This window comes from Hordeum vulgare, chromosome 3H (assembly GCF_904849725.1).
Source record: "Hordeum vulgare subsp. vulgare chromosome 3H, MorexV3_pseudomolecules_assembly, whole genome shotgun sequence".
In the NCBI taxonomy this organism is placed as follows: Eukaryota; Viridiplantae; Streptophyta; class Magnoliopsida; order Poales; family Poaceae; genus Hordeum; species Hordeum vulgare.
Window position 1 is genome coordinate 456,466,580 of NC_058520.1, and position 24,177 is coordinate 456,490,756.

General features: G+C 48.1%; 2 protein-coding genes across 3 annotated transcripts; one reads left to right on the forward strand and one right to left on the reverse strand.

Annotated features, from left to right (window-relative positions):
• Positions 1 to 432: 432 nt before the first annotated feature.
• LOC123444230 (vesicle transport v-SNARE 13-like) lies at positions 433 to 5,642 on the forward strand. The gene is made up of 5 exons (XM_045120890.1): positions 433 to 721; positions 832 to 890; positions 1,114 to 1,302; positions 2,851 to 3,021; positions 5,200 to 5,642. Exons 1-5 carry the CDS (start codon positions 628 to 630, stop codon positions 5,350 to 5,352), a joined length of 666 nt encoding a protein of 221 aa, XP_044976825.1. The 5' UTR covers positions 433 to 627; the 3' UTR covers positions 5,353 to 5,642.
• Positions 5,643 to 9,087: 3,445 nt separating this feature from the next.
• LOC123444231 (transcription factor LATE FLOWERING-like) lies at positions 9,088 to 12,091 on the reverse strand. 2 transcript variants are annotated; one of them, XM_045120892.1, is made up of 3 exons: positions 11,746 to 12,091; positions 11,351 to 11,540; positions 9,088 to 10,794 (listed from the first exon to the last, which is right to left on the reverse strand). In XM_045120892.1, exon 3 carries the CDS (start codon positions 10,719 to 10,721, stop codon positions 9,504 to 9,506), a length of 1,218 nt encoding a protein of 405 aa, XP_044976827.1. In that variant the 5' UTR covers positions 10,722 to 10,794; positions 11,351 to 11,540; positions 11,746 to 12,091; the 3' UTR covers positions 9,088 to 9,503. The 2 variants fall into 2 exon arrangements, with proteins under 2 accessions (XP_044976827.1, XP_044976826.1); XM_045120891.1 differs by having other exon boundaries at positions 9,088 to 10,797.
• Between the last annotated feature and the right edge of the window lie 12,086 nt (positions 12,092 to 24,177).

Here is a 24,177-nt window from a genome sequence, read left to right on the forward strand (position 1 = left end):
GTTAAAAGTGCACTTTGTGTTGTTGAAATTCCGTTGTTGTTGAAAGTTTGTGCTTTTGAAAGTTTAGGCTATGGCAGCCAGGTTACAAGGGTGGGAGAAAAACAACAATCCAAACGGAGGCTCGGAAGCGGAATGGAAATACAATCCTAACATGTATTTTGATTGTAGGCTAATATAATACAAGTACAAGGGTAAAATATTACAAGGGTACAGAAAAAACAACGTTCCAAACCCAGCCTTATGGTTTTACTACCGGATTTGCTGATCTGACTCGGGTTGGGGATCCAGACTTTGTTTTCGGATTGATTGCCAGCAAGATTGCTGAGCAGGTTCAGTAATGGAATGTCAGGTTCCGGTTAAAAAAAAAAAAACGTGTCAATGCGCACGGCAGCCCGCGAAGGAGTACGTATTTCTATCGGACCCCGTCCCAAATCCCCCAATCCCCACCCCAACCAAAATCGAAGCTTCCACCAAACGGCCGGCGTCCCCCCTCCCTCGTGAGGTAGCCCGGATCGAATTGCGGTCGTCTCGATCATCCGCTCGATTCGAGTCCGCCGAACGATTCGGGGGCGGGATCCGGAGGGGGAGATCTGTGCGCGCGGGCGGAGGCGATCGAGGGGAGCAGCCATGAGCGAGGTGTTCGAGGGCTACGAGCGCCAGTACTGCGAGGAATCCGCCTCCCTCTCCCGCAAGTGCACCGCGGCCTCCGCTCTCGATGGAGGTACGTGCCCACCCCCACCCCCCATGCCTAATTGCGCCGGGGGAGAAAATTTATCCCCCTTGTCGCTGCTCTTGGTTTCGTCGTAATAAACACGGTGAGATCTAATGCAGAGAAGAAGAAGCAGAGGCTCTCCGAGATCCAGTCCGGCGTGCAGGAAGCTGAATCGCTGGTAAATAAATACCTAGGCCTATTTTGCTTATATTATGGGTATCCTTTGGCTATATGTCTAATCCGATTCTGCTGCCTTACTTTCTGCCGCTGGGAAACTAGGATGTGATTTTGGGAGGTGTAGTAGTTGAATGTGTGGTTTGGGGGAAGTTCTGTAGATTGTCTGGGCTATGATACCGTATATGTCCTTCTTCCATTTATTTCTTTCATTCATATATTTACAGATTCGGAGGATGGACCTGGAGGCGAGGAATATGCCGCCGAGCGTGAAGGCGGGTTTGCTAGCTAAGCTGCGGGAGTACAAATCCGACCTTAACAACCTCAAGAGCGAGCTCAAGAGGATCTCGGCGCCCAATGCCAGGCAAACTACGAGGGAGGAGCTCCTTGAGTCTGGCATGGCTGACACACTCGCGGTAAGCTCTCTATTCCTTTTAATTAAAACGCTACATATATGCTGCGGATAACTGATAACTCTATTTATATACCTTCTAACTAATTAATGTGGTACTATTACGTTATCGGGTTTGTTGCTGAACTGATGATCAAAACTTCGAGTCATTTATTGATTATTCAGTTGTGGCAGTATCCCTATGGTGGTCACTAACAATATGGCGCTCATGATTAGACCAGTAGTCCCATATTTTGAACTTCTTTTGGGCTACTTATTTGTATAGTACTCCATCAATTCAATCTGTGTTGAACATGTTACTAAGCAGTACTTATAGTGCTGCACACTACTCGGTTCTGTTTAAATTGCGTGCAGTAACAAGGTTAACAATTTTGTGGTGTAGTATCTGACAGCATGCAAAATATGAACTTAAGTACTGTATACCTCACTTCAATTGTCTTATCAGTTGGGTCATTTCTATTTACCATCTTTCTGGTCCCCATATCGACATATTTGGATGTCGATATAGTCTGTTGAGTTGCGTTTTCTTTTATGCGTTGCAAAGAAGATGCTGTTTTTGAAAATGACGGCGATTGCAATGACAATTCGCCCAAAATGATGAAGATGATGATATTTCTCCCAAGATCACCACTACACTGGCATTATTTTTGCTCATTAACCTATAGTTGATCACTTCTGCTGTGCCGTAATGGAGGCACTCTACATACTTTCCACGGTTCCCCTAACATAAACAATTTCTTACTTAGTTTTGCATTGTCCTGTGGTCCCGCCTTTGGGTTTAGGCTCATGCTCCGCCACTGAATGTGGGAGTGTAAACTGATTATTCCCTATTTGATTTCTTGATTTAGATTCTCGATGTCCATATTCTTTCACTACACCACTGATGTGAATTCGTTAGGACCTGTATCCGTTGCCCCTTCACTAACTACAATTGCTTCATAATTTTTAGTTGTATTTGTTTTCTCTTACCGAATGAAGATACTATTTTCATCTGAACGATTATGTTCATATGGAAGCAAAGTGACAGATGAAACAGTGATGGAAACAATAACTCATTGGCATTTCCTATAAATATGCCCCCTTTGACCGAGAAATCAGTATTACAATGTATAGATGTGTCTTCAAGGTACTTTTTTTCTGCATAGCTTGCTTCCATAGCCTGAGAAAGTAAGCTGCAGAGTGGAAAATTATATCTGCTGTGCAGAATTGTATATGTTCAGAACCAAAAGGGAAACAAATAATTGTACCTCTTCTTACTACATTATAAAAGGAAATGTAGTACCAGTTCAAGCACTTTCAGAAGGCTGCTTAATATATCGCGTAAAGGGAGTTATCCCCTTTATGTATTCCTGGATCCCGCTATAAGTCATAGCAATGTGGTCTTTCTGTATTGCGGAAACAGTGTGCCTTGTCTGACATATTTCTCTACTGATGTGAAGTAGTAATGTGGTATTTATTTTGTTTGTTCTGATTTCTTAACGGGTGTCTCAAGTTCTTGATTTTTGCTATGTTTAGTACTCATGCTGTACTTGGGGATTATTTCCTGGTGCAGGTTTCCACTGATCAGCGAGGAAGGTTGATGATGACAACAGAACGACTGAATCAGTCCACTGACAGAATTAAAGAGAGCCGAAGAACTATGCTGGAGACAGAAGAACTTGGTGTGTCAATTCTTCAGGACCTTCATCAACAACGGCAGTCACTACTGCATGCTCATGATACTGTACGTATTCAGTCAAACTGCTTTGTTATAGTTCAGATATACTTCTCTGAAATGCTGTGGGAACCATTGTTGGTTATGTAGCTCTTGTGTCATCATTCCTTGCAGCCTGGTTGTTATTTATAGAATTAATGGTAGATTAATGGTAGAGATCAGATTACCATAGCCCATTATATAGGTTCTAGGTTTGATTGATTTGCTCTATCTAATTTTAAATATAAAAAGCGAAGTTTGCATTTGTTTAATGCAGGATCTATTATCAAAACATAGTGCTAGTGGTTCTAATTTATTAAATTCTGTTAGGGCAGTGTGTAACTTTGAAAATGACTCCACATTGAACAATTCATTTCTTTGTTCTCCACCATTGAGTTATTATTTGTAACCTACTTCCTCCATTCCAAATCAATTGAAGTTATATGCTTCTAGCTTTGTCCTCAGTCAAACTTCTTAAACTTTGACCAATTCGGCAGGAAGATACTATGTCAACATCTACAACACCAAATTAGTTTCATTAGATTCATCATAATATATACTTTCATACTATATATGTATTTAATGTTCTAAATATCAGCACATTTTCCCATGGACTTGTCAAATATAAAGAAGTTTGACTCAGCACATTTACCCAGAGACTTATGAAATATACAGAAGTTTGACTTAGCACATTTACCCATAGACTCATCAAATACAAAAAAGTTTGACTTAGCATTTTTCCATAGACAGATAGACTTGGTCAAATATAAAGAAATTTGGAATAGGGGAGTAAGATATTATTACTTACTTTTGTTATATGAATGATGATACTCCTAGCATAAAGGTGAGTCCTATATTCTGTCTCGCAGATCAAGGGCTTGGCCACTTATGGTTGCTAATTTTTTAGAACTTAATCAAATATCTCATTATTTATTCTCTTGGGTATAAAGAGCAAACAGTGAGTGATCTCCTTAGCAGCATATGCATGTTACGATAATTGATGGCTTGATGCATATATTAAAATATCAGAATCTTTGTCCATATTTCATCGGTAGGTACATTATCTAAAATTCCTGTGAAATACTCTGCAGCATGACCTTGTGTTTTGTTTTGCATGGCATGCCATTTTTGTATTTATATATGAATAAGGAGTATATATTCATATAAACTAGCTTAGCAATTTGTGTCACTGGAGGGCCGTTGAATGATGATAGCATAAAAACCAGTAAAAGACTATTTATTTAGTTCTAGCGGTTCAAGGGCTTGTTTATTCTCGTTTTGCACAAAAAGATTCTGATAACAAGGAATTTCTTTATATTCAGAATCTAAAAGACCATTTATGCATATGTTATGTTAGCAAGGAATTTTGCTAAAGAAGTTAAAATAATTATCTCATTCGTTTATTCTCTTGGATATAAAGAGCAAATAGTAACATTCCTTTTAGTAGCAGCATATGCATGGGCCATGATACAACAACAACACCACCAAAGCCTTTAGTCCCAAACAAGTTGGGGTAGGCTAAAGGTGAAACCCATAAGATCTTGCAGCCAACTCATGGTTCTGACACATGGATAGCAAGTTTCCATGCACCACTGTCCACGGCTAGTTATTTGGTGATACTCTAGTCCTTGAGATCTCTCTTTACGGACTCCTCCCAGCGTGAAGCTCGGTCTACCCCGACCTCTCTGGATATTATCAACACGCTTCAGCTGTCTGCTATGCACTGGAGCTTCTGGAGGCCTGTGCGGAATATGCTCAATCCATCTCCGACGATGTTGGTCAAGCTTCTCCTCAATCGGTGCTACCCCAACTCTATCTCATATATCATCATTTAGGACTCGTCCTTTCTTATGTGGCCACACATCCATCTCAACATGCGCATCTCCGCGACACATAACTGTTGAGATGTCGCTTTTTAGTCGGCTAACACTCAGCGCCATCCAATTGTTGACTATCCGAATTTTATATAACTTGTGAAATACTAGCGTGTAATCTTTAATACCCTTGCAGCATGGCTCTAATCCTTATTTGTTAGTTTGTCAGTCTGTTATGTTCTATGACTTTGATAACACCATTGCATACAAGCAAATGTTAGCAATAACCATGTTTTGCTTCTTGTTTGTTTATGTTTATTATTCTTACCTGTATTCAGCTCAAAATAAATAAATCATACATCTGTTAGTGACGTGAGTCTGTTCTTGTTTATAGTTGCATGGGGTCGATGATAACGTTGGGAAGAGCAAAAAGATCCTGGCGGCAATGTCAAAGAGGATGGACAGGAACAAGTGGATCATTGGTGGAATCATTTCAACTCTTGTTGTGGCCATCCTCATCATACTCTACTTTAAGCTCGCTCACTGAGCCAGCCAGGTAGGTCCCGCAAACTGTGGGTGTTCAGTAATTGTGTGATAAGGTTGTCTGGACGCCGCTGTACATTGGACAACACAGATTGTCCCTTGAAGTTCACTGTGTCGCCAAACATCTTTAAATATTTGAGTTGTTCATTGGCATGTCATGTATAGCAACACTCTTGTCAGGAAGTCAGTTGTGCCCGACCATTTTATGATGTAAAACTGTTCTGAAAAACAAAAGTGAGAAACAAAAAAGATAACCTGTGCATGTGTTGATAATATATACGGCCTGTTTGCATATGTTTCTTCACTACTCGTGGGTTCTTTACACATTTGATTTGAGGTCGCTTGTGCACACTGTCATGTTACACCGTATATAGACGGTCTACCCCTCCCACTCCCGGAATCTGATCTCCCAACTGTAGTCGCTGTCCACCGTCCAATTATTGTGATTAGCCAGCTCTGCGCCCGGTTCGTTATCGTTGTCGAGCTTGGGTTGCGACACACACTTGTGCTGCTGGTGTGCATGCAGAAGGGAAGGGAAGGGAAGGTGGCCGATCTAGCTAGGGTCGGCAAAAGCGGGCGGGTCGGGTCGTACGCGATATGGCCGTATCTTAGGCTTTGATATGCTGCCCATTTGGGTAAGGCCGGCATCAGGGCCTGATGGCGACGTCCAAGTGCTCGATCGAGGATGATGCGGACGACTTTCCTTGTAAGGAAGGAGCGCCGGAAAGCTCGCTCTTCCGGAGGGGATCGCATCTTTCTTCTTCGCTGTGGTCTGCGAACGCGGAACAGGAAAGCGTCGCCGATGCCAGCCCGCCGTGTGAGCGTCACGCGAAGCTTTCCGAAGCGACGTCCTCCCAACCGGAATCCGTTTCCTCACGAGGAGCGGATTGGTTCGTTGATTTAATTCGTAACGGCTGCAAACATCAAAGCAAACCACCACCAGTAAGGAAGAGACGCCGGCCGTCCGTCCTTTTCGATGGTTTTGAACCGGAAAAACCGGGTGCAGAACCGAACGGAGTGAATGCCCTGCGTGCCGCGTGGTCAAATCAGCCGCCATGACGCACTAATACTGCACCGTCTGGTGGACGGGTCGGTCACAGTCGGCCTCACGCCGGCTCGCAACAGCTTTGGAGTCCCAAGAGGCTAAGCCTCCAGTCAGGTGATGAGCAAGAGGGTAAGCCAACGAGCGCCGCTTGCCGAAACACTGTTGACGTTTTCCTTTTTGATGACAGAGGCTAAACCACCGTTGACGGCGGTGTGGTAAGCGACGCGTGTGTTTGACCAAATGAACGCAACAACATGTGCGAAGCACCACGGGTTCATTCACCAACCCAGAATCGTTCGTCCTCTCCTCTAGATGTGCAACATCTCATAGTAGTACAATGAGTTGGCGCCGTCCATAGGCCCGCGCGCCATCAAACCGTGGCGTTATTCCGTTCCCACCCATCGTCAACACCTTCGGATCATCCATCCATCCTCTCGGCGGTCACCATGGCCGAATGACGTACGTTGCCAGCCACCGATGATCGACCGGGTCGGTACGCTACGTTGCACGGAGCGGCAAGGCAACGGGAAATGCCTCGATCCAGAACGAAACAACGGTTGACGCGACGTACGTAGTCCTGCTCCTACGTGCGCATCCTGAAGCCATCGCAGAAAGAAACAGAAGAGCGTGCCAGCATGAGCGTGCGTGCGTGCGTGCGTGCAATGCATGTGCCGCGCAATGAGGACGCGCCTTTCTCAAGGCGCACGCCTGGGCTTGGGGGGTCTCGACGGGAATTGGGGCGGTGGCAGCGAGCGCGGGGAGCAGATGCAGACTGCGGCCTGCCGTGGCAGTGGCAGTGGCAGTGGCAGTGGCACACATGGGGATGGGGGGCAGCCCCAGCCCCAGAGAGAATGTCTTTTGGCGACGCCGGCGGGCTGCCGCTGCTGCAGCAGCCAAACCAAAGCGAGAGCCTGCGTGCGGTGTGGTGTGGTCTCGGGATGTGGTGGTACCGATGCATGGTGATGCTGCGATGCCATTATTCCTGCTGCACCGCGTCCCCAGCCCGAAAGCGCCCTGCAAAAGCGCCGCACCCCTCTCGCTGATCGCCCAGCATCCGCACACATCTCAAAGAGCAGGATAGGCAATAGACAAGGACGGGCACACATTCCTGTGCCTCGGGCTACCCTGGCTAGCTCTTAATCGTGTGTGACATGATTCCTCTCCCCTGTTAACCATATCACAAGTGTTAACGATGATGCCTATATATGGTCTATGGAGTAGTAGTACGGTCGAACGGTGCTTGCATTGCATGCATATCAGGCATATGTGCCGGCGAGAACTGACAGCGCGTCTAGGGTTTCACCCTGCTCGGTCTGCATGCTTCGGTCGATCCAGCATACCATATGCATGCATGCATGCACCGGCTAGGCTATCGCAGCAGCAAAAGACCCTTTCCTTACGTGTTATACTAACTTAATCCCGATTCATTCCCACCGCTTATCTTTTTATCATCAGCAGCATGCAGTGCAGCAGAAAGCCTGGACCAGCTGCCACCATTACACGCCGCTGCAGATAAGATAAAAAGACGACATGCCATATATTCATAGCTAGATTAGATTAGATTAGATTAGATAAGGGTGATGCTAGACGTAGCATCTAGCTAGCTAGATCATCTTTGATATGATAGAGAAATTTAAAAGGCCGAACCTTTTTCACACATCTGTATTTGTATATCTAGCTACATATCTTCGTCGCCCTAGCTAGGTGGCTCCCTTTGAAGCTCGCACCTGGAAATCGGATTCGCTGCGTTTGTGGGGTGCAAATTAAAGGGAGGAGAAGACCGGTTGGTTAATCATCCCGGAACTGGAACAAAAGAGTTGGACATCGACACATGCACAAAGCACGCAAAAAGTTTGCCGTGTTTGGGACATGTACCCAATGATTCTCATTTGTAGCCATGGTACCTCTGCAGCTGACGTCACGCATACATGTGCAGCAATCAGACGGTGATGATTGAGCGGAAGAAATCATCCTCCATGCATGTGTAAACTCTTTACATAATCACACCATTATCATTCTAAAATAACTTCCTATGCTATTTTAAGATGTAAGTATGATTCACACATTTGTAGCTATGGAGCTCAGCCGTTGTGTGGGTGACGGCATGCATGCATGCATGCATGCATGTGCAGCAATCAGATGATCCATGCATGCAAGTTTTAATTACATACTCCTCCATTCCTAAATATAAGTGTTTTAAAAAATTTCATTAAAAGACTACATACCGATGTATATAGACATGCTTTGAAGTGTAGATTCATTTATTTTTGCTTCGTATGTAGCCCCTTAATAAAATATTTAAAAAGACTTATACTCTCTCCTTTCCGGTTTATAGGGTCCATCTCAAAATTTTCGGATTTCCACTGTATTAGGCCCATTTGAGTCTAATTGAGTTAAAGTGCTTTGAGTCCCACGTCATATTTAATTCATAGAGTATAGAGAAAGAAAATAAGTGACTATGCATGCATCATTTTTTACATCCATCATGCAAGTCCAATGAAAAGGAGGATGCTACATTTATTGCCTTAGAAATTAAATATGTGAGAAATATTTCATTGTCTAGTTAAAACTAATGTCATCCAGTCACAAGTCAACTTGGTTGATGAGATTTTAGATTTGAGCTCTATAAACCGGAAATGAGGGAGTATTTAAAAACGGAGGGAGTATATAATTACACCGATTATTACTACTGTATTCAAAGTAATTTCCTATGCTATTTTAGGATATAACTCATGGAAGAGAAACTCTCACTACGATTTTACATGCACGCCACGCCGGTCATGTCCCAGGCACTTTTTTTTGAGACCATGTCCCAGGCACTTTGATACAATGCAAATGGATATCTCAATAATTTCATATCTCTTCCTTTTCTTCTCCAATCAAGATGTCCTGCCACCGGCACGGTCTCGATCTCACGCTGCAGCTGAATTGCTTCGACGATGCAGCGGACCGATCCAAATTAATCAATTCTGGACAAGAGTACATGACGACACTAAACCTTAATTAGTAGTATATGTGTATGTATACAGTACTGTACTAGTTAAGCACGTACGCGTACTCTTGACACGACGACCTGAAACAGTACGAAACAGCAACGTAACTAAACAGTACTACAACAGTCTGCCAGAATTCCCATCAGGATTTCTGAAGACGGAAGACATGTTGTTGTTGTTGTTATTTCTCGGAAATCCGAGAAATCCAGGGTTGTTGCTGTAATAGTGCTGCTGCTGTGAGTGCGAGTGCAGTAACCTGCCCGTGCTGGCGGCCGCGGCGGCGCTGGTGCCGGTGCCGGTGCTACTGCTGGTTCCTAGGGTTTCCAGCGCCTGGACCTGGGACTTGAGGAACTTGAGGTAGCTGGCGGCCTCGTCCAACATGGACGCCGTGTCCATCTTGCTCCCGCCGGGGACGAGCTTCTGTAGCACGCGGAGGCGGTCGCTCACGCGCTCCCGCCGGAGGCGTGCCGCCACCGTCTGCGGGTCGCTCGAGATGCGCACGTTCTTGCGCCGCGGCTTGCTGATGCCCGCAGCGGGGGATTCCGTCACGAGGCTCACCGGCCGCATGGCCGCCGCGCGGTAGATCATCTCCTTCACCTGCGCCATCGCCTCCATGTCCGGCTCGTACCCGCCGGCCGCCCCGGCTGAGTTGGTGTCCTGCAGGCCGAACGTGATGCTCGTCGCTGTCGTGGCCGGGGCCTTCCGCTTTGTGCCGGCGCGTGGGAGCGGCGGCGCCGTTGCTATTGTGGCGGGGCAGTCGTCCGCGGGTAGCTTCCGGCTCTCGTGGAGCGCCGCCTGCGCCAAAGTAATCGTGGGATGCGACGTCGTGGTGGGCGATATGGTGGACGTCGGCGACGCCACCTCGGCTACGTCGTGGCCGCCGCCGCCGCCGCCGCTGTAGTTGTTGGACTCCCCGGAGGAGATGTTGCAGACGGTGGTGCCGCTGTAGCCGGAGAACATGGCGCCGTTGGAGACGGCCCCGGGGTCGCCGTCCCCGCCGCACGGGAGCACCCCGGAAAAGGCGAGCGCCGAGTCGAGCAGGCCGTCGTGCGCGCTGGCGCCGTCGACGACGGACGAGAACACGTCGACCCCCGAGCCAAAGAACCCCAGCTGGCCGTCACCAGTCGAGCCCCCCGCCGCGCTTCCGACGGCAGCTGCACCGTTACCGTAGCTGGAGCTCACCTGCTGTCCTCCTCCGCCGAAGTCGCACTGGAGCTGGCCGAGGAAGGCGTCGTCCAGGTCGAAGCGGCCGCAGCTCATGACCTGGCTCGCCGGACGCGGCAGGTAGGCGTCGTCGTGCAGGCCGGGGCCGGACGACCAGCCGAAGGTGTCCATGGCCCGGGAGAATCTCGCGCTGCTTAATTGACTGGCGCAGGGATTCTGGGACGACGCGCGCGCGCGCGGCTGCCTGCTGCACGTAACGGAAGAGTGAAAGCGTTAGCATGTTGTTCTCGGCCGTGCCGTAAATAGCTAGAGCGATACTATGAATAATGATACGATTACGATGGAGCGGAGGGAATCAAAACTGAGGTTGGGAGTGGATCGGAGTGGGCCGCGGCCGGGTTGGAAACGTGAACGTCAGGGAACAGTGTCACGCGGGCGTGGTATTGATGGGCGGACAAGGACGGCCGGCGGAGAGAAGTCGATCGGAGATGTCTCCAACTCCAACCCCATAATTACACCGCCATCCGCGCCACCCCATAATTACTACTACCAATCTCAAGAATCACGTCTCACCATCCTACAGAATCTCCTACTCGATCGTATTACCATGCACGTATCTCTTTATATGTGAAAAGTAGGCTCATACGCTCGCCGATTAAGTGTGCAGTGCATGCATAAAACCACATTCTCTAACTATGTGCTACTCCCTCCTCCGTTCCTAGATATAAGTCTTTCTAGAGAACGGAGGGAGTAGTTAATATGCGTATATATATAGATTCTTTGCAGCTAGCTCACCATACCTTTGAGATGAAACCAGATGACTGCAGGGTGGAGCAACAATGGGTGCCACCAGCTAGCTTCGCCGCCGACGGAGGTAGAGCACAGCTTGAAAGATTATCGCTCCAATTCCCAGGCCGGCAACTCCTTGGTCAGGGAGCCAGCGCGCCGGCGACCAAGGCCGAGAGAGAGAGACTCGCCGGTTCGATCGACCTGGAACAAGCCAAGAAAGTATGAGGCTCCGAGCCATCAAGAGGCATATATCTTCATAAATCCTACTGTACTACGCAAGCTGCCACGAGAAGGGGGAGGAGATGGAGATGGAGATGGAGATATGAAGTACTATAGACTGCTACACCTAGCCAAGCCACAACTCTAGTAGCGTATGTACACTGTGGATATGTAGATGTAGAGGTACCCGTGTCTTGCAGAGAGATGAGAGACCACTCTAATGGCAGCAGAGCAGATCGAGCAGATGATTGATCAATCGATGGCTTTGGACCTGATCGAGCAAGCCGGCCGCGGCCGGTCTAGCAACCTAGAGTAGCTAACTTCCGGGAGGGAGGGAAGCTCTGGATCTATGCTATGCTAGCTCTGAGAAAGAGAGGGAGAAGACAGTACAGATCATACGTGTGGGATATGGTCCTCCTGTTGATGGCAGTATATGGGGCTCTTCTTTTATAGATGGCTAAGCTAGCTCTATGTGTCTATGTGTCTATGACTCTATGTATAGTACTCTCTCTCTCTCTCTCTGGAAAACGGGAAAACGAGATTGGTCGAAGCATATGGTTTCTCTTTCTATCTCTAGCGTTCTCTGTTCCTGTATGTGGGGCTGTTCAGTTGGGAAAGGATGATGATGAGTGGGCAGCACAGCACATGAAGTTGCACAGCTGACGCGCTCTCATAAATACTTGTCCAAATCAGTAATCTTTATGCATCTTACACAGCTTAACGGTTCTGTTTTGAACAATGCTTCGTTTTGTTTTGTGCATTACGTAATCTGCAGTGCAGGGGTTTACCCTATATATCACACTCTCACTACATGTAGAACCTCCTAGCTAGGTCTTTGATGTCATGCACTCAAATTAAAAATAGAAATGGGTTATGTTGTGCATCTAATGATGCAGAGGCAGGGAGCAGTTCCTCCGTTTTCAGAAAAAAAGATCGAGCAGAAGCATTTGGTCTCCGATCTAAAGCTTCCCGCTTGTTCCCGGGGCTCCGCTAGCTTTTTTTGCCTTTGGATTCAGATTGAAGAATCAGAACACTGCCTCACTCTCCTGTCCGTTTCAGCAGTAACTTTTTGTCACTTTATTTTTGCCCACATGTGATAGAGTACCAAGAAGCACAAGGAGCAGGCCATATTTTGTGTACCCCCCCTCGCTTACACCTTCTGGTACCACTCATAAGTAATTTATGTAGTTTTTTTTTTCTCTCGGACATGTGTGATTCCCTACATATATATAAACAGTAAAATCGATTCTGTGTAAGTTTGACGGTGAAGCAACATGGATCTTAGTCAAATCCTTTTACAGAGAGCAAGATGACAAGGGATCTACATCAGGTTGCTGGAGAGTAGATGCAAATTGGGGGATAATCAGACAAAACTATGACGACAAAGCAATGAGGGGGAAACAAAGACCCCCGAAAAAACAAAGAGAAATTTAATGCTGACATGTTTTCACATCCTTTTTTTATTTTGGTTAAAACAAGATAGGAGGGCCCATAAAATCTGTATATGATAGGGTCATGTAGAGGAGAGGACCACGCATTGATGATGATAGGCAACCGATTTCATACGATTTGGAGTCTAGAGCTTTGTTTACATGCGTGTATTTTCTTGTTTAAAAAAAAGCTGCCATCAAATGGAGATGTTTGACACTTTGGAGCATAGCACTTGTGTTAGCTGTGCGAGGCAGTGACGACAAGTTGGTTAACCCCCTTCAGTCAATAGTAAGCATAGTCAAACTAGCGCTGAGTATTTGGGCACATGGTAGGCTTTAACTTGCTCTGAATATGATGCTACCATTGCGTAAGGATGGGTACAGACTTCTACAAGTAAAATAAGAGTGGGAAAGAGGTCTCAATCTTGGATTTTTTAGGGAGTTGCTGCAATGATAGCTTTGGGAGAACTGCAATTCTGGTATCCTTAAGGAAGGACGTTATCGTCTTTCAAGGAAAAGCAACGTTGTCGATCTAGTGCATGCACGTAATTTGGTTTGCTTCCAGCGTATTGATTTGTCATGTACTATCTCATTTGATTGGGAGGCACGTGATAGTGTCGTCACACGCTTATCATCATGTGCACCTACTATTTTCTTTCTTTCTTGGCACTACTATGAACTAAGGCCATGTTTGGTTTTAATAAGTCACCTGATTTATAAGTCAGGTGACTTAAAACCAGTAACTTGTAAGTCGTGCATTTTTGATTGTCATCTGATTTATAAGTTATCTTTTCATGCAAAAGTGGATGACTTATAAGTTTTAAGTTGGGATGGAGCAACTTATGACTTATAAGTTGGAGTGACTTATAAGTTGAGTCTATTTAGCAAAATAAGTTATTTTTTACACTTTTCAACTTATAAGTTGGTGATGTTGGCCCAAACCAGACGCCGAGTACTTTCCGGCGACGGTAACCAGGGACGATGACGAAAACAAACCGGACTATCGGTTCCTGGAGGAGACGTGCACGTACGCGTAACCTAAGCAGGCAGGCTAGCAGGTGGATGGTTTCTCATGCACACGTACGTAGCAACCTGGCTGCTGCCTTGATCGATCGGAACTAGCGTCGCCGAGACACACACGCGAGAGAACACGAGGATATGATGGCTACGGGAGCGTGTCGCTCCCGACTATTTCTGTGTATTGCTTTGATCTGATCCAATATTACAGGGGTACTTGTACGTATATATAGTAGCTAACCAAGACAACTACTAATCCTATACCTACACGGTGACGGTTCCAAGTCCAAGCCGGACTAGGACTCGTGGTTAATTCCAACAATCACCCCCCTAAACATGATGTCCTCACTTCACAGCTTGGACGCCGATCCTTCTCCGCATCTCTGTAAACTTCTGTCGTCCCAAAGACTTGGTCAGGATATCTGCAAGCTGGTCGTCGGTGCAAACGTAGTTGACTTCAATCTTGCCTTCTTCCACGCACTGTCGTATGTAGTGATACCTTATATCTATGTGCTTACTCCTGTCATGATGCACTGGATTCTTACACAGGGCAATCGCAGACTTGTTGTCAACATTGAGCACCACTCTTTCAGGTTCTTTATCTGTGAGGTCACCGAGTAGCCTTTCTAGCCACACACCTTGACCCGCTGCGGTTGCAGCTGCTATATACTCTGCTTCGCAGGACGATAATGCGACCACCTTCTGCTTTTGTGATAGCCAAGTTACTATGCTCCTGCCCAAGAAATATGCCAGACCCGAAGTACTTTTACGGTCATCCACATCTCCTGCCAGGTCGCTATCACTGTAGCCAAGTAGCTCCACCATCTCCTTCTTTTTCTCTCTCAAATAGACACAACCGAAGTTTGTTGTCCCTTTGATGTACCTGAGTATATGTTTGACAGCTGCCCAATGTTCAGTCGTGGGTGCTTCCATGAAGCGACTCACTATGCCAACGGAATAGGCCAAGTCCGGTCGTGTATTCACAAGATACCTTAGGCTTCCGACCACACTTCTATAATCCGTTGCATCAACCGCAGGGGCTTCACTCCTTTTGCTAAGTTTAAGCCGAGGCTCCATTGGAGCATAAGTTGGTTTGCAATCCTCCATGCTACAACTTTCAAGTATCTTCTTTGCATATGCCTCTTGACATATTGTGATCCCGTTCGGCTTTTGTTGTACCTCGATCCCGAGGTAGTATGTCAAGAGCCCTAGATCACTCATCTTGAATAGCTCCTTCATTTGTAGCTTGAATCTTGCAATCTCCTCTTCGTCTGCTCCAGTTATCAAGAGATCATCAACATAGATGCCCACTAAGAGACGATCCTTGCCTTTACCTCGCTTGTACATAGCATGCTCGAGTGGACTTTTCTCAAAACCAAGAGAAATCAATGTACGGTCAAGCTTGATGTTCCATGCCCGAGGAGCTTGATGTAGCCCGTACAATGCCTTGTGTAGCTTCAACACCTTGTGTTCTTCTCCTTCTTTGATGTACCCCGGTGGTTGCTTCACGTATACTTCTTCTTCCAACTCCCCGTTCAAAAATGCGGATTTTACATCCATGTGATGTAGCCTCCAAGATTCTTGAGCCGCGAGAGCTATAACTAGCCTCACCGATTCCATCCTTGTGACTGGAGCGAACACTTCCTCGAAGTCCACACCTTGCTCTTGCACGAATCCTTTAGCTACGAGCCGAGCTTTATGCTTGACCAAGTTTCCTTCAGCATCCTTCTTGACTTTGTACACCCACTTGAGCCCTATGGATTTGTGACCGTTGGGAAGATCAGCGAGCTCCCATACTTTGTTGTCTCGTATTGATCCCAACTCTTCATCCATAGCACGACGCCAACACTCCTCAGTATTTGCTTCTTCAAATTTCGTCGGTTCCTCGACGCTAAGCAAACATTGTCGTCCTCTTCTTATAACTTTGACAGGATTAATAGTACGAAGTGCTTCCTCCGGATATAAATCCATCACTGGTCGAAGACGAACTGGTGTCGGCGGACGTTCCCTTGTCTCCTGTTCTGTCGAAGACGAGGAATTTTCATCTTGTGGAGTTGCCAAACTCCTGTTTTCTGGCGATTCAGGTTCTCTTCCAGGCGCAGCTCCCAGGCTGCTCCCCTGTGGTACGCAGTCACTTGATCGAGCGCTTCGAGCATTGCTTGGTGTGTTGCACGAGCCATCGCATGCATCGTCTGCCGCGTCCTGCTGCGTGCCTTCGCGCGCCTCTATCTCTGCTTTATCTGGCACGTTCGGCTGTGCTCCGTTGTCCAGAGAATCACTCAGCGTCGTTGTAGTCTCCGGTTGATTATCGGCATGCTCGTATTCGTTGTAAACAACGTGAAAGATTTCATCAGAGATCGGGTATACCGGCTCGGTAGAGTTCCAATTCCATGACCTTGCTTCTTCAAAGACCACGTCACGAGTCACAACCACCTTATTGGTAGAGGGGTTGCACGCACGGTACGCCTTCGAGCCTGCTTCATAGCCAACCAATATCATTGGAGTACTCCGATCCGCCAACTTACTTGTATGCCCGGCCACCGTCTTCACATGCGCCACACACCCGAAAGTACGAAGATGATCAACCGCGGGCTTATGTCCGTACCATGCTTCGTACGGCGTCATCCCAACCACACTCTTGGTTGGAGCCCGGTTCAACAAATAAACGGCCGTATTGACCGCCTCACCCCAAAACTTGCCCGGGACCCCTTTGCTCTTCATCATGCTCCGTGCCATCGCCACCACGGTTTGATTCCTCCGTTCCACAACACCGTTTTGCTGCGGTGAATATGGCGCCGTAAGATACCGCTTGATCCCATGTGCTTCGCAAAATTCTGTGAATTCACGAGACTTGAACTCACCCCCCCGATCGGTACGGAGGGCCTTCAGCTTGGCTTCGGATTCTACCTCGGCCGCCATCTTTACTTTCCTGAAGGCTTGCAAAGCTTGGTCCTTTGTCTTCAACAACACAATCCACATGTATCTGCTGAAGTCGTCGACGATGAGTAAGAAGTATTTGTTCCCAGCTGGGGTAGCCGGTGTAATGGGTCCGCACAAGTCTCCATGGACCAACTCAAGAGCTTTACTTGCTCTAAAGTTTCCCTCTCTCGGGAACGAGGCCCGCCTTTGTTTCCCAACAAGGCAACCGTCGCACACTTGCTCAACATGATCAATGCACGGTAGGCCACGTACCATCTCCTTTTGTCCAAGTTGCCGAAGAGCCTGGAAATTTAGATGACCGTAGCGCGCGTGCCACTTCCATGCCGAGTCCTCCATGCTTGACAAGAGACATACTGGATCCACACGATCCAAGTTGAGGACGTAGAGTCTGTTTGGCGACCTCTGCACCTTCATGATCAGCATCCTCTGACGGTCATACCCCCATAGATAGCCATCTTCGAGCACAATCTTGCAACCACGCTCCTCGAGCTGGCCAAGACTTATGATGTTGCTCTTTAGCTTGGGAATATAGTACACATCTGTGAGTACCTTGTGACCGCCATTCTTCAGCTCAAACAGGACAGTACCTCGCCCTGTGATGTCAACGGTCCGCCCGTCACCGAACCGAACCGTGCCTCCAACCGAGAGATTTAGCTCAGAAAACTGGTCCTTGTCACCGGTCATGTGGTTGCTTGCTCCCGTGTCGAGGTACCACACGTGCCTCGCCGTGTTCACCCTCTTCTTGTTGGCCCAAACCAGACGCCGAGTACTTTCCGGCGACGGTAACCAGGGACGATGACGAAAACAAACCGGACTATCGGTTCCTGGAGGAGACGTGCACGTACGCGTAACCTAAGCAGGCAGGCTAGCAGGTGGATGGTTTCTCATGCACACGTACGTAGCAACCTGGCTGCTGCCTTGATCGATCGGAACTAGCGTCGCCGAGACACACACGCGAGAGAACACGAGGATATGATGGCTACGGGAGCGTGTCGCTCCCGACTATTTCTGTGTATTGCTTTGATCTGATCCAATATTACAGGGGTACTTGTACGTATATATAGTAGCTAACCAAGACAACTACTAATCCTATACCTACACGGTGACGGTTCCAAGTCCAAGCCGGACTAGGACTCGTGGTTAATTCCAACAGGTGACTTATTTGAAACCAAACAGGCCTAAGGTTTATTACCACTATACCTCGGTCCCATGAACTGCAAAAATGTCTCGTATTATAAGACTTTGAAATGCAAAAACGTCTCATATTATGAAATAGAGTTAGTAGACAATAATCTTGCTAGTTCGTTGACGCCTTCTATTTATAGAGCATAGAACACTTAAGCCAAGTTTTGTACAGTAGGGACGCAACAGCGGTGGAGGCGTGGGATGCAGTACCTGTTAAGCATGTACATTGGTGTTGTAATATCACTTCATCTCATGTATAGACGCTACTACAGACACTGTATATAATAGTCTGTTTGTAACTTACCTATTTCTAGAAACAATTAGTTGCGACTTGCGAGTATAAATTACACACAACCTTCATGCAATGGCAAAGCAACAGTGCGTGTAAATCTTACACGAAATATAGAGAGTCAGACCGCCACAGATGTCATCCTGCCTGCGTCAAGGAGCATTCCACACAACTAAGAGCATCTCTAACAGACCCCGTATAAAGCCAATCCACAAAAATCGTTTACAGTTCACGAAAAAAGGGTTTTACGGGCCGGTGCGGACGCGGACAAAGTAAGATCCCGCAAATCAAAATCGTAAAAAGGATATTCGCAGAAGATTTTTACGGGTCGGCAATGAGGGGTCTGCTCGGGCGGTACCGTGTCGACCCCGCAAACCGAAGACCCCTTAAATCAGAATTGCTAATGTGCAATATAAGTAAAATGTCAATGTTAGAATACAGTAATCATCCAATGTCCAATAATTATTCAAATCACTGTAGCAAACTAAACAATTCAATACAAAACTTGTCCTGTATACAAATCACACATGAATGAAATGAAAAAATGGAATGTGTTACTGCCCAGCCCTTTGCATTGATGCTCAATGAGATTCTTGTGAAGTTGATAGTGGATGTTTGCATTTTCAATCTCCCTGTAGGTCTGAAGAAAAGCTCTAATTCGATTAGGGCCTCTAGCTGGTTTGACACGACAACCCACATTGTCATAGAAGAACTCCAAGTTCATGCCTTTCTCATCTTCGAGAATCATGTTGTGAAGAATAACACAACATGTCATGATGTTTTTCAAGGATCGTTTGTCCCAAAACCTAGCAGGACCACGAACAATGGCAAACCTAGATTGCAAAACCTCAAATGCTCTTTCAATGTCTTTTTGGGCTGCCTCTTGTGCCCTTGCGAATTCAGACTCTTTCCGACTTTGGGGGTCTTTGATGCTCTTCACAAATGTGCATCAAGAAGGGTATATACCATCGGCAAGATAGTATCCTTTTGTGTATTCATGCCTATTGATAGTGTAGTTGCAAGCTCGAGCATCACCACTAGCAAGCCTAGCAAGCAAATGAGACCGTTGCAACACATTGATATCATTTAAGTACCCCACATGCCAAAAAAGCACTGTCAAATCCATAAATCATGTGAAGCTACGGCCTCTAGCACAATTGTTGCATCACGAGACTTTCCACAATACATTCCCTGTCATGCTTTTTGGGCAATTTTTCCAAGTCCAATGCATACAATCTATGCTTTCTAGCATGCCAGGTCAACCTCTTTTTTCATTAAATGCCATCAATTTTTTGTGTCTTCCTCGATCGATGCTCGAAGATATTCAGGACCAAAGACATGGACAATCACTTTGGTAAACCTACGCACTGACTCAATTGTATTATCTTCCCCAATGCGAAGGTACTCATCAGTATAGTCAACCGGAACGCCGTATGAAATTACCCGCATAGCTGCTGAGATTTATTTATATGCACTAAATCCCCTCAAGCCGGTGACATTCCTTCTTTTAGTAAAATATTGACAATTGGCCTCGCAAACTTGAACAATTTTTACAAAGAGGGATCTGCACATACGGTACCTTCTTCGGAAGAGGTGCGACGGATATGTCGGACTGGTGGCGAAGTAGTCTTGCATCAGCATCTCGTTCCCGAGATGGCGATTTCGAGAAATGCAAACACGGCCTACGGTAGACCCTCGCCGCCTCTTTAGGTTCTCGTCTTCGTGCTCCTTTATTGCAAGGGCCATCACCAAACTCTGCTGCCGAAATGTGAGAAGCTTCGTCTCAACATCTGAGTCATCCGAATCGGATGAATCCTCGAGCAGAAACTTCTCACATAGGCTCAAATCCATCTTCGGTGGTAGCTCTCTGGCCACGGTGGATTGGCGGATCCGGGGGAGCCGGTGCAGCGGCTCGGCAGAAGAGGGTAGGGGCGCCTCAGCAACGCGATTCACCCAACAGATTTTGCAAAATCGCTCGCGGCGGACTGGCGGAACCAATGACGGGGAGCAGCGGAAGGGGGTGGGGAAAGGGCGCGGGCTGAAATATCCGCCCCGCCAACCGCTTCCTTGGGATACATGGCACCGTATAGGCGAGGCGGAAATGTGTGTTTTCGTGGGTCGGGGAGGTGATTTTTCCTCGTCCCTCAAAAAAGTTTACGGGTCGGACGCGTTTGCGGAGTCTGACCGGTCAACATTTTCCGTGCAGACCCGTATTTTGGTGATTATTTTGTGGGTCGGGGCATTATATGGGGTCTGCTAGAGATGCTCTAAACTGGTCAAACCCGTAAAAATAGAGGTGTTTGCAGTTTCGGTCGGAAAAACGACATGGAGCAAATCCCATAAAACTTGTTCGACCCGTAAACTTTTTAAGGGGCACGGTAAATCCATTCGCGAAAATCTTATATGTGCAGTTTTCGAGGCAGTATACAGTTCAACCCGTAAACTGGTCAAACCTCTTCGGAGCAAACGCGCCGTCGCGAAACTGTCCGGAATCTGCATGGAACTTACCAGAATCTGTCGCCGCATGTCGGAAGAAGCCGCCGCACGCCGAAATTTGTCGCTGCCGGTCCGAATTGCGGCCAGCTCGACCTCCGCTGCCTAGGCGAGGCCGTCCACGCATAGGATGGAGCAAGCCACCGGCGACCTGAATCAGGGCAAGGCGGGATCAGAGAAGAGCTGGGCAGGGGTGGGGAAGCTCGCGCGGCCATGTCGGGGAACGCGCATGCAACAACAGGCAGTGCCGGGCTCAAATCGGGGACATGAGGGCGCGCAAGAGAGCGCGCGGTCTGGTGGGGCGGCGCAGGGCTCCTCCACTGCATGCATAGCTCAGAACGGGCGGCGCCGGGACGAGGCGGGGGCGAGGCGGGCGGCGTCGGGGCGAGCCGGGGTGCCAGCGCGAGGCACGTCGTGGTCAGAGACGGCTCGCCGGGACGGGAGGAAAAAAAGAGCTATAATGGGATATAGTTTCATTTACAGGGTCTCTATCCGGGGCAATTTCGCATTATAAAAACATTTTACAATGCTCCTTATACGCGTTTTTAATGGTCGATTTTTACGGGATTTGCTAGAGATGCTCTAAACCAACACACACCGCAACACATCAGGCTCAGGCAACACTCCACCATCGAAAGAGAGGAGAAGGATGGACCCCGAAAACGAGCCTTCAAGAAAGCCGTGACACTAGAATGCTGCCATCGCTCAACCCAGAGCAAATTAGAAGTTTTCATCCGGAGTAAACAAAGGGAAGAGAAAACCGCAACGACGCTTTGAAGGAAGACATGGTGCGCCAAAGCATCATCACTATCAGCACTGGCTGAGCCTCAGGTTGTAGGCGGGGCGGGATGCGGCTACTCGCCAAACAGTAAAGCGGGATAGGGCTGCGGATGCGGGCGCTTACAGTTGGCCGCCACGTACCACCAGAATTAGCGCGGACAGTGCGGCAGCCTGCATCAACCCGCATAGACCCGCATAACATGGAAACAACACTACGCACACAACGGCCGAAGCTTGTCCACCGCGCCATGCTCTTCTACGCCTCTGGCGTTGCCACCAACGCCGACGCCCTCCATGCCGGAGGCCATGGCCTCATCCACGCGCAGGAGCTTCTCGACATGGCCATGCAAAGGTTCCATGAACTCTTCACGCCCCTCCCCGCCATCCTCTGCTTCCGCCGTAGCTACGGCAGGCCGATTACGGCAAGGAGTGCGTACCGACGTGCGGCCGTGACCGTCAACCTACAGCACCTGCATGGTTTCTCCCCTTCCCCTCAGCACGCGCAGGTCCATAAGCTCTCCTGAGAGCAGGTCGACGCCAAGATACAGTCCTGGCTCGCCGGCGTGCGTTGCCTTCTCTTCTGTTTTTTCTGTGGAGCTGGAGCTCTGCGACTGCAGCTTGTGGATGGAACTGCAGCTGCAGCTTGTTCATGGTGCTGATGCAGGCTGCAGCTGCAATTTGTTTGTGGGCGGAAGGAGGAGCACCAGTTGGGGGCGCTGTGGGAACTTTTCCCGTCAGAAGTGATAGGTGTTTTCTTCAGAGAAAGGAACTTGAAAAGTGTTACACGGGATATGTGGGAAACCCGGTGGAGAGAGCGTCGTGACCGCTTCAGCCCGCTAGAACCGATGCAGACAGCCGGTGGCGTTTTGCGGGCATATTTCACGGGGCGGCGTGGCGGCTTAGCGGGATGTCCCGCGCCACTTGCATCCCTAGTTGAGCCACAACACAGCAGCTACCGCACCTCCCAAGCGGCCAAGGCAGCAGACCAACACCTAAGTCATAGATCCTGCCACGAGTACGTCGTGAATGCACCAATCTGAATTGCTAATCCGACGGCTGAAGACCAACCTCATCCACCACCCAAAGGGTGACAACTAACAACCCGAAGAGCCCAGAAGTCCACCCAATTGTTGCGTTCGAGCATCTCCCCTCCCACTCAAACCACCAGCTATGGCTAACACAAGCGAGGACGGATCAAATTGAAGTACTCCCTCCGTTCCTAAATATAAGTCTTTTAAGTTATTTCACTAGAAGTCTACATACGGAGCAAAATGCATGAATCTACATTCTAAAATATGTCTATATACATCCGTATGTAGTCCACTAATGAAACCTCTTTAAAGACTTATATTTAGGAACAGAGGGAGTAGATCCGACCGACAGAGCAGGAGATCAATCTCCCTATTGAAGCACGATCAGCAAACGCCACACATAGAGCCTCTAGCCATGGATGAGATATGGAGACGGACCAATCTTCAGAATGCAGGGAGGACGATGTGGGGGTCGGGCCAACAACTCACTGTTATGTGGCCGCTAGCTTGATAATGTTGGTGGTCGATGATAGCTATACATGCTTAAAAATGGGTCAATGGCTCCTGTGCGACGTTTTTGAGGTGAATTGGAAGGAGTGCTATGTCGTTCGTCTGAATTGCCTCAGTGCAACGTTTATGACCGAGGAAATATCCCACAAACGACATGTCCCTTAATCTGAACTGATGCCCTCATTAGCTATACGGAGCTGGACCCACAACTCATCCACGTAAGCACGGCCCCACTTGTCAGTGCATCAGATCAAACGTATCCCCATGTCTGTCTAAATGAGTATCCCTGTCTGAACCTATGTTGCTCCCTCCTCTTCGTTCCCGGTGGTGAGCCAGCGGTGGCGGCGGAGCTTTTGTTCTGGGTGACAGCAGCGGCGACGCTTTCGTTCTCGGCGACGTCGGTGGCTGTGGTGAGAGCACCCTCTATTTTCCACTGTTCTCGAGTTCGAGCTCGAGGAATACACAGAAGTCACCACTCACATGTGCAAACTTGAGACCGGCGGCACGAGCGCCTCCTAGAGACCGGCGGCATCCAGGTCGGCCTCCACCTTGATGGCCCAGGTGGTGAAGTTCTCCCCTATGAGCAAGGGGCACCTGTGAGCAAGGAGACCGACGTCGCCATCGCAGTCCCCGATCCACCAGAGTACGGCACGAGCGCCATGGCCGGCGACCTCCCGCTCTCAACCTAGCTCTGATGCCAAATGTCAGGACAAAAATGGAACCGCCACGCTCCGGCGATCACCGGAGACAACCAGCAAACGCGAGAGCGACAACGCCCAGGGTTCCCCGGTGCACAAACACCTTGTTGGATCGGAGAAGGAAGAAGAACAGGGACACAACACACACACTCGCCAGGGTTCCCAGGGTTTTTCCGGCGCTCGAACGCCCTTCCTTGATCTTAGACTCAACACACACACTCGCCAGCGAGCTACAGAACAGAGATT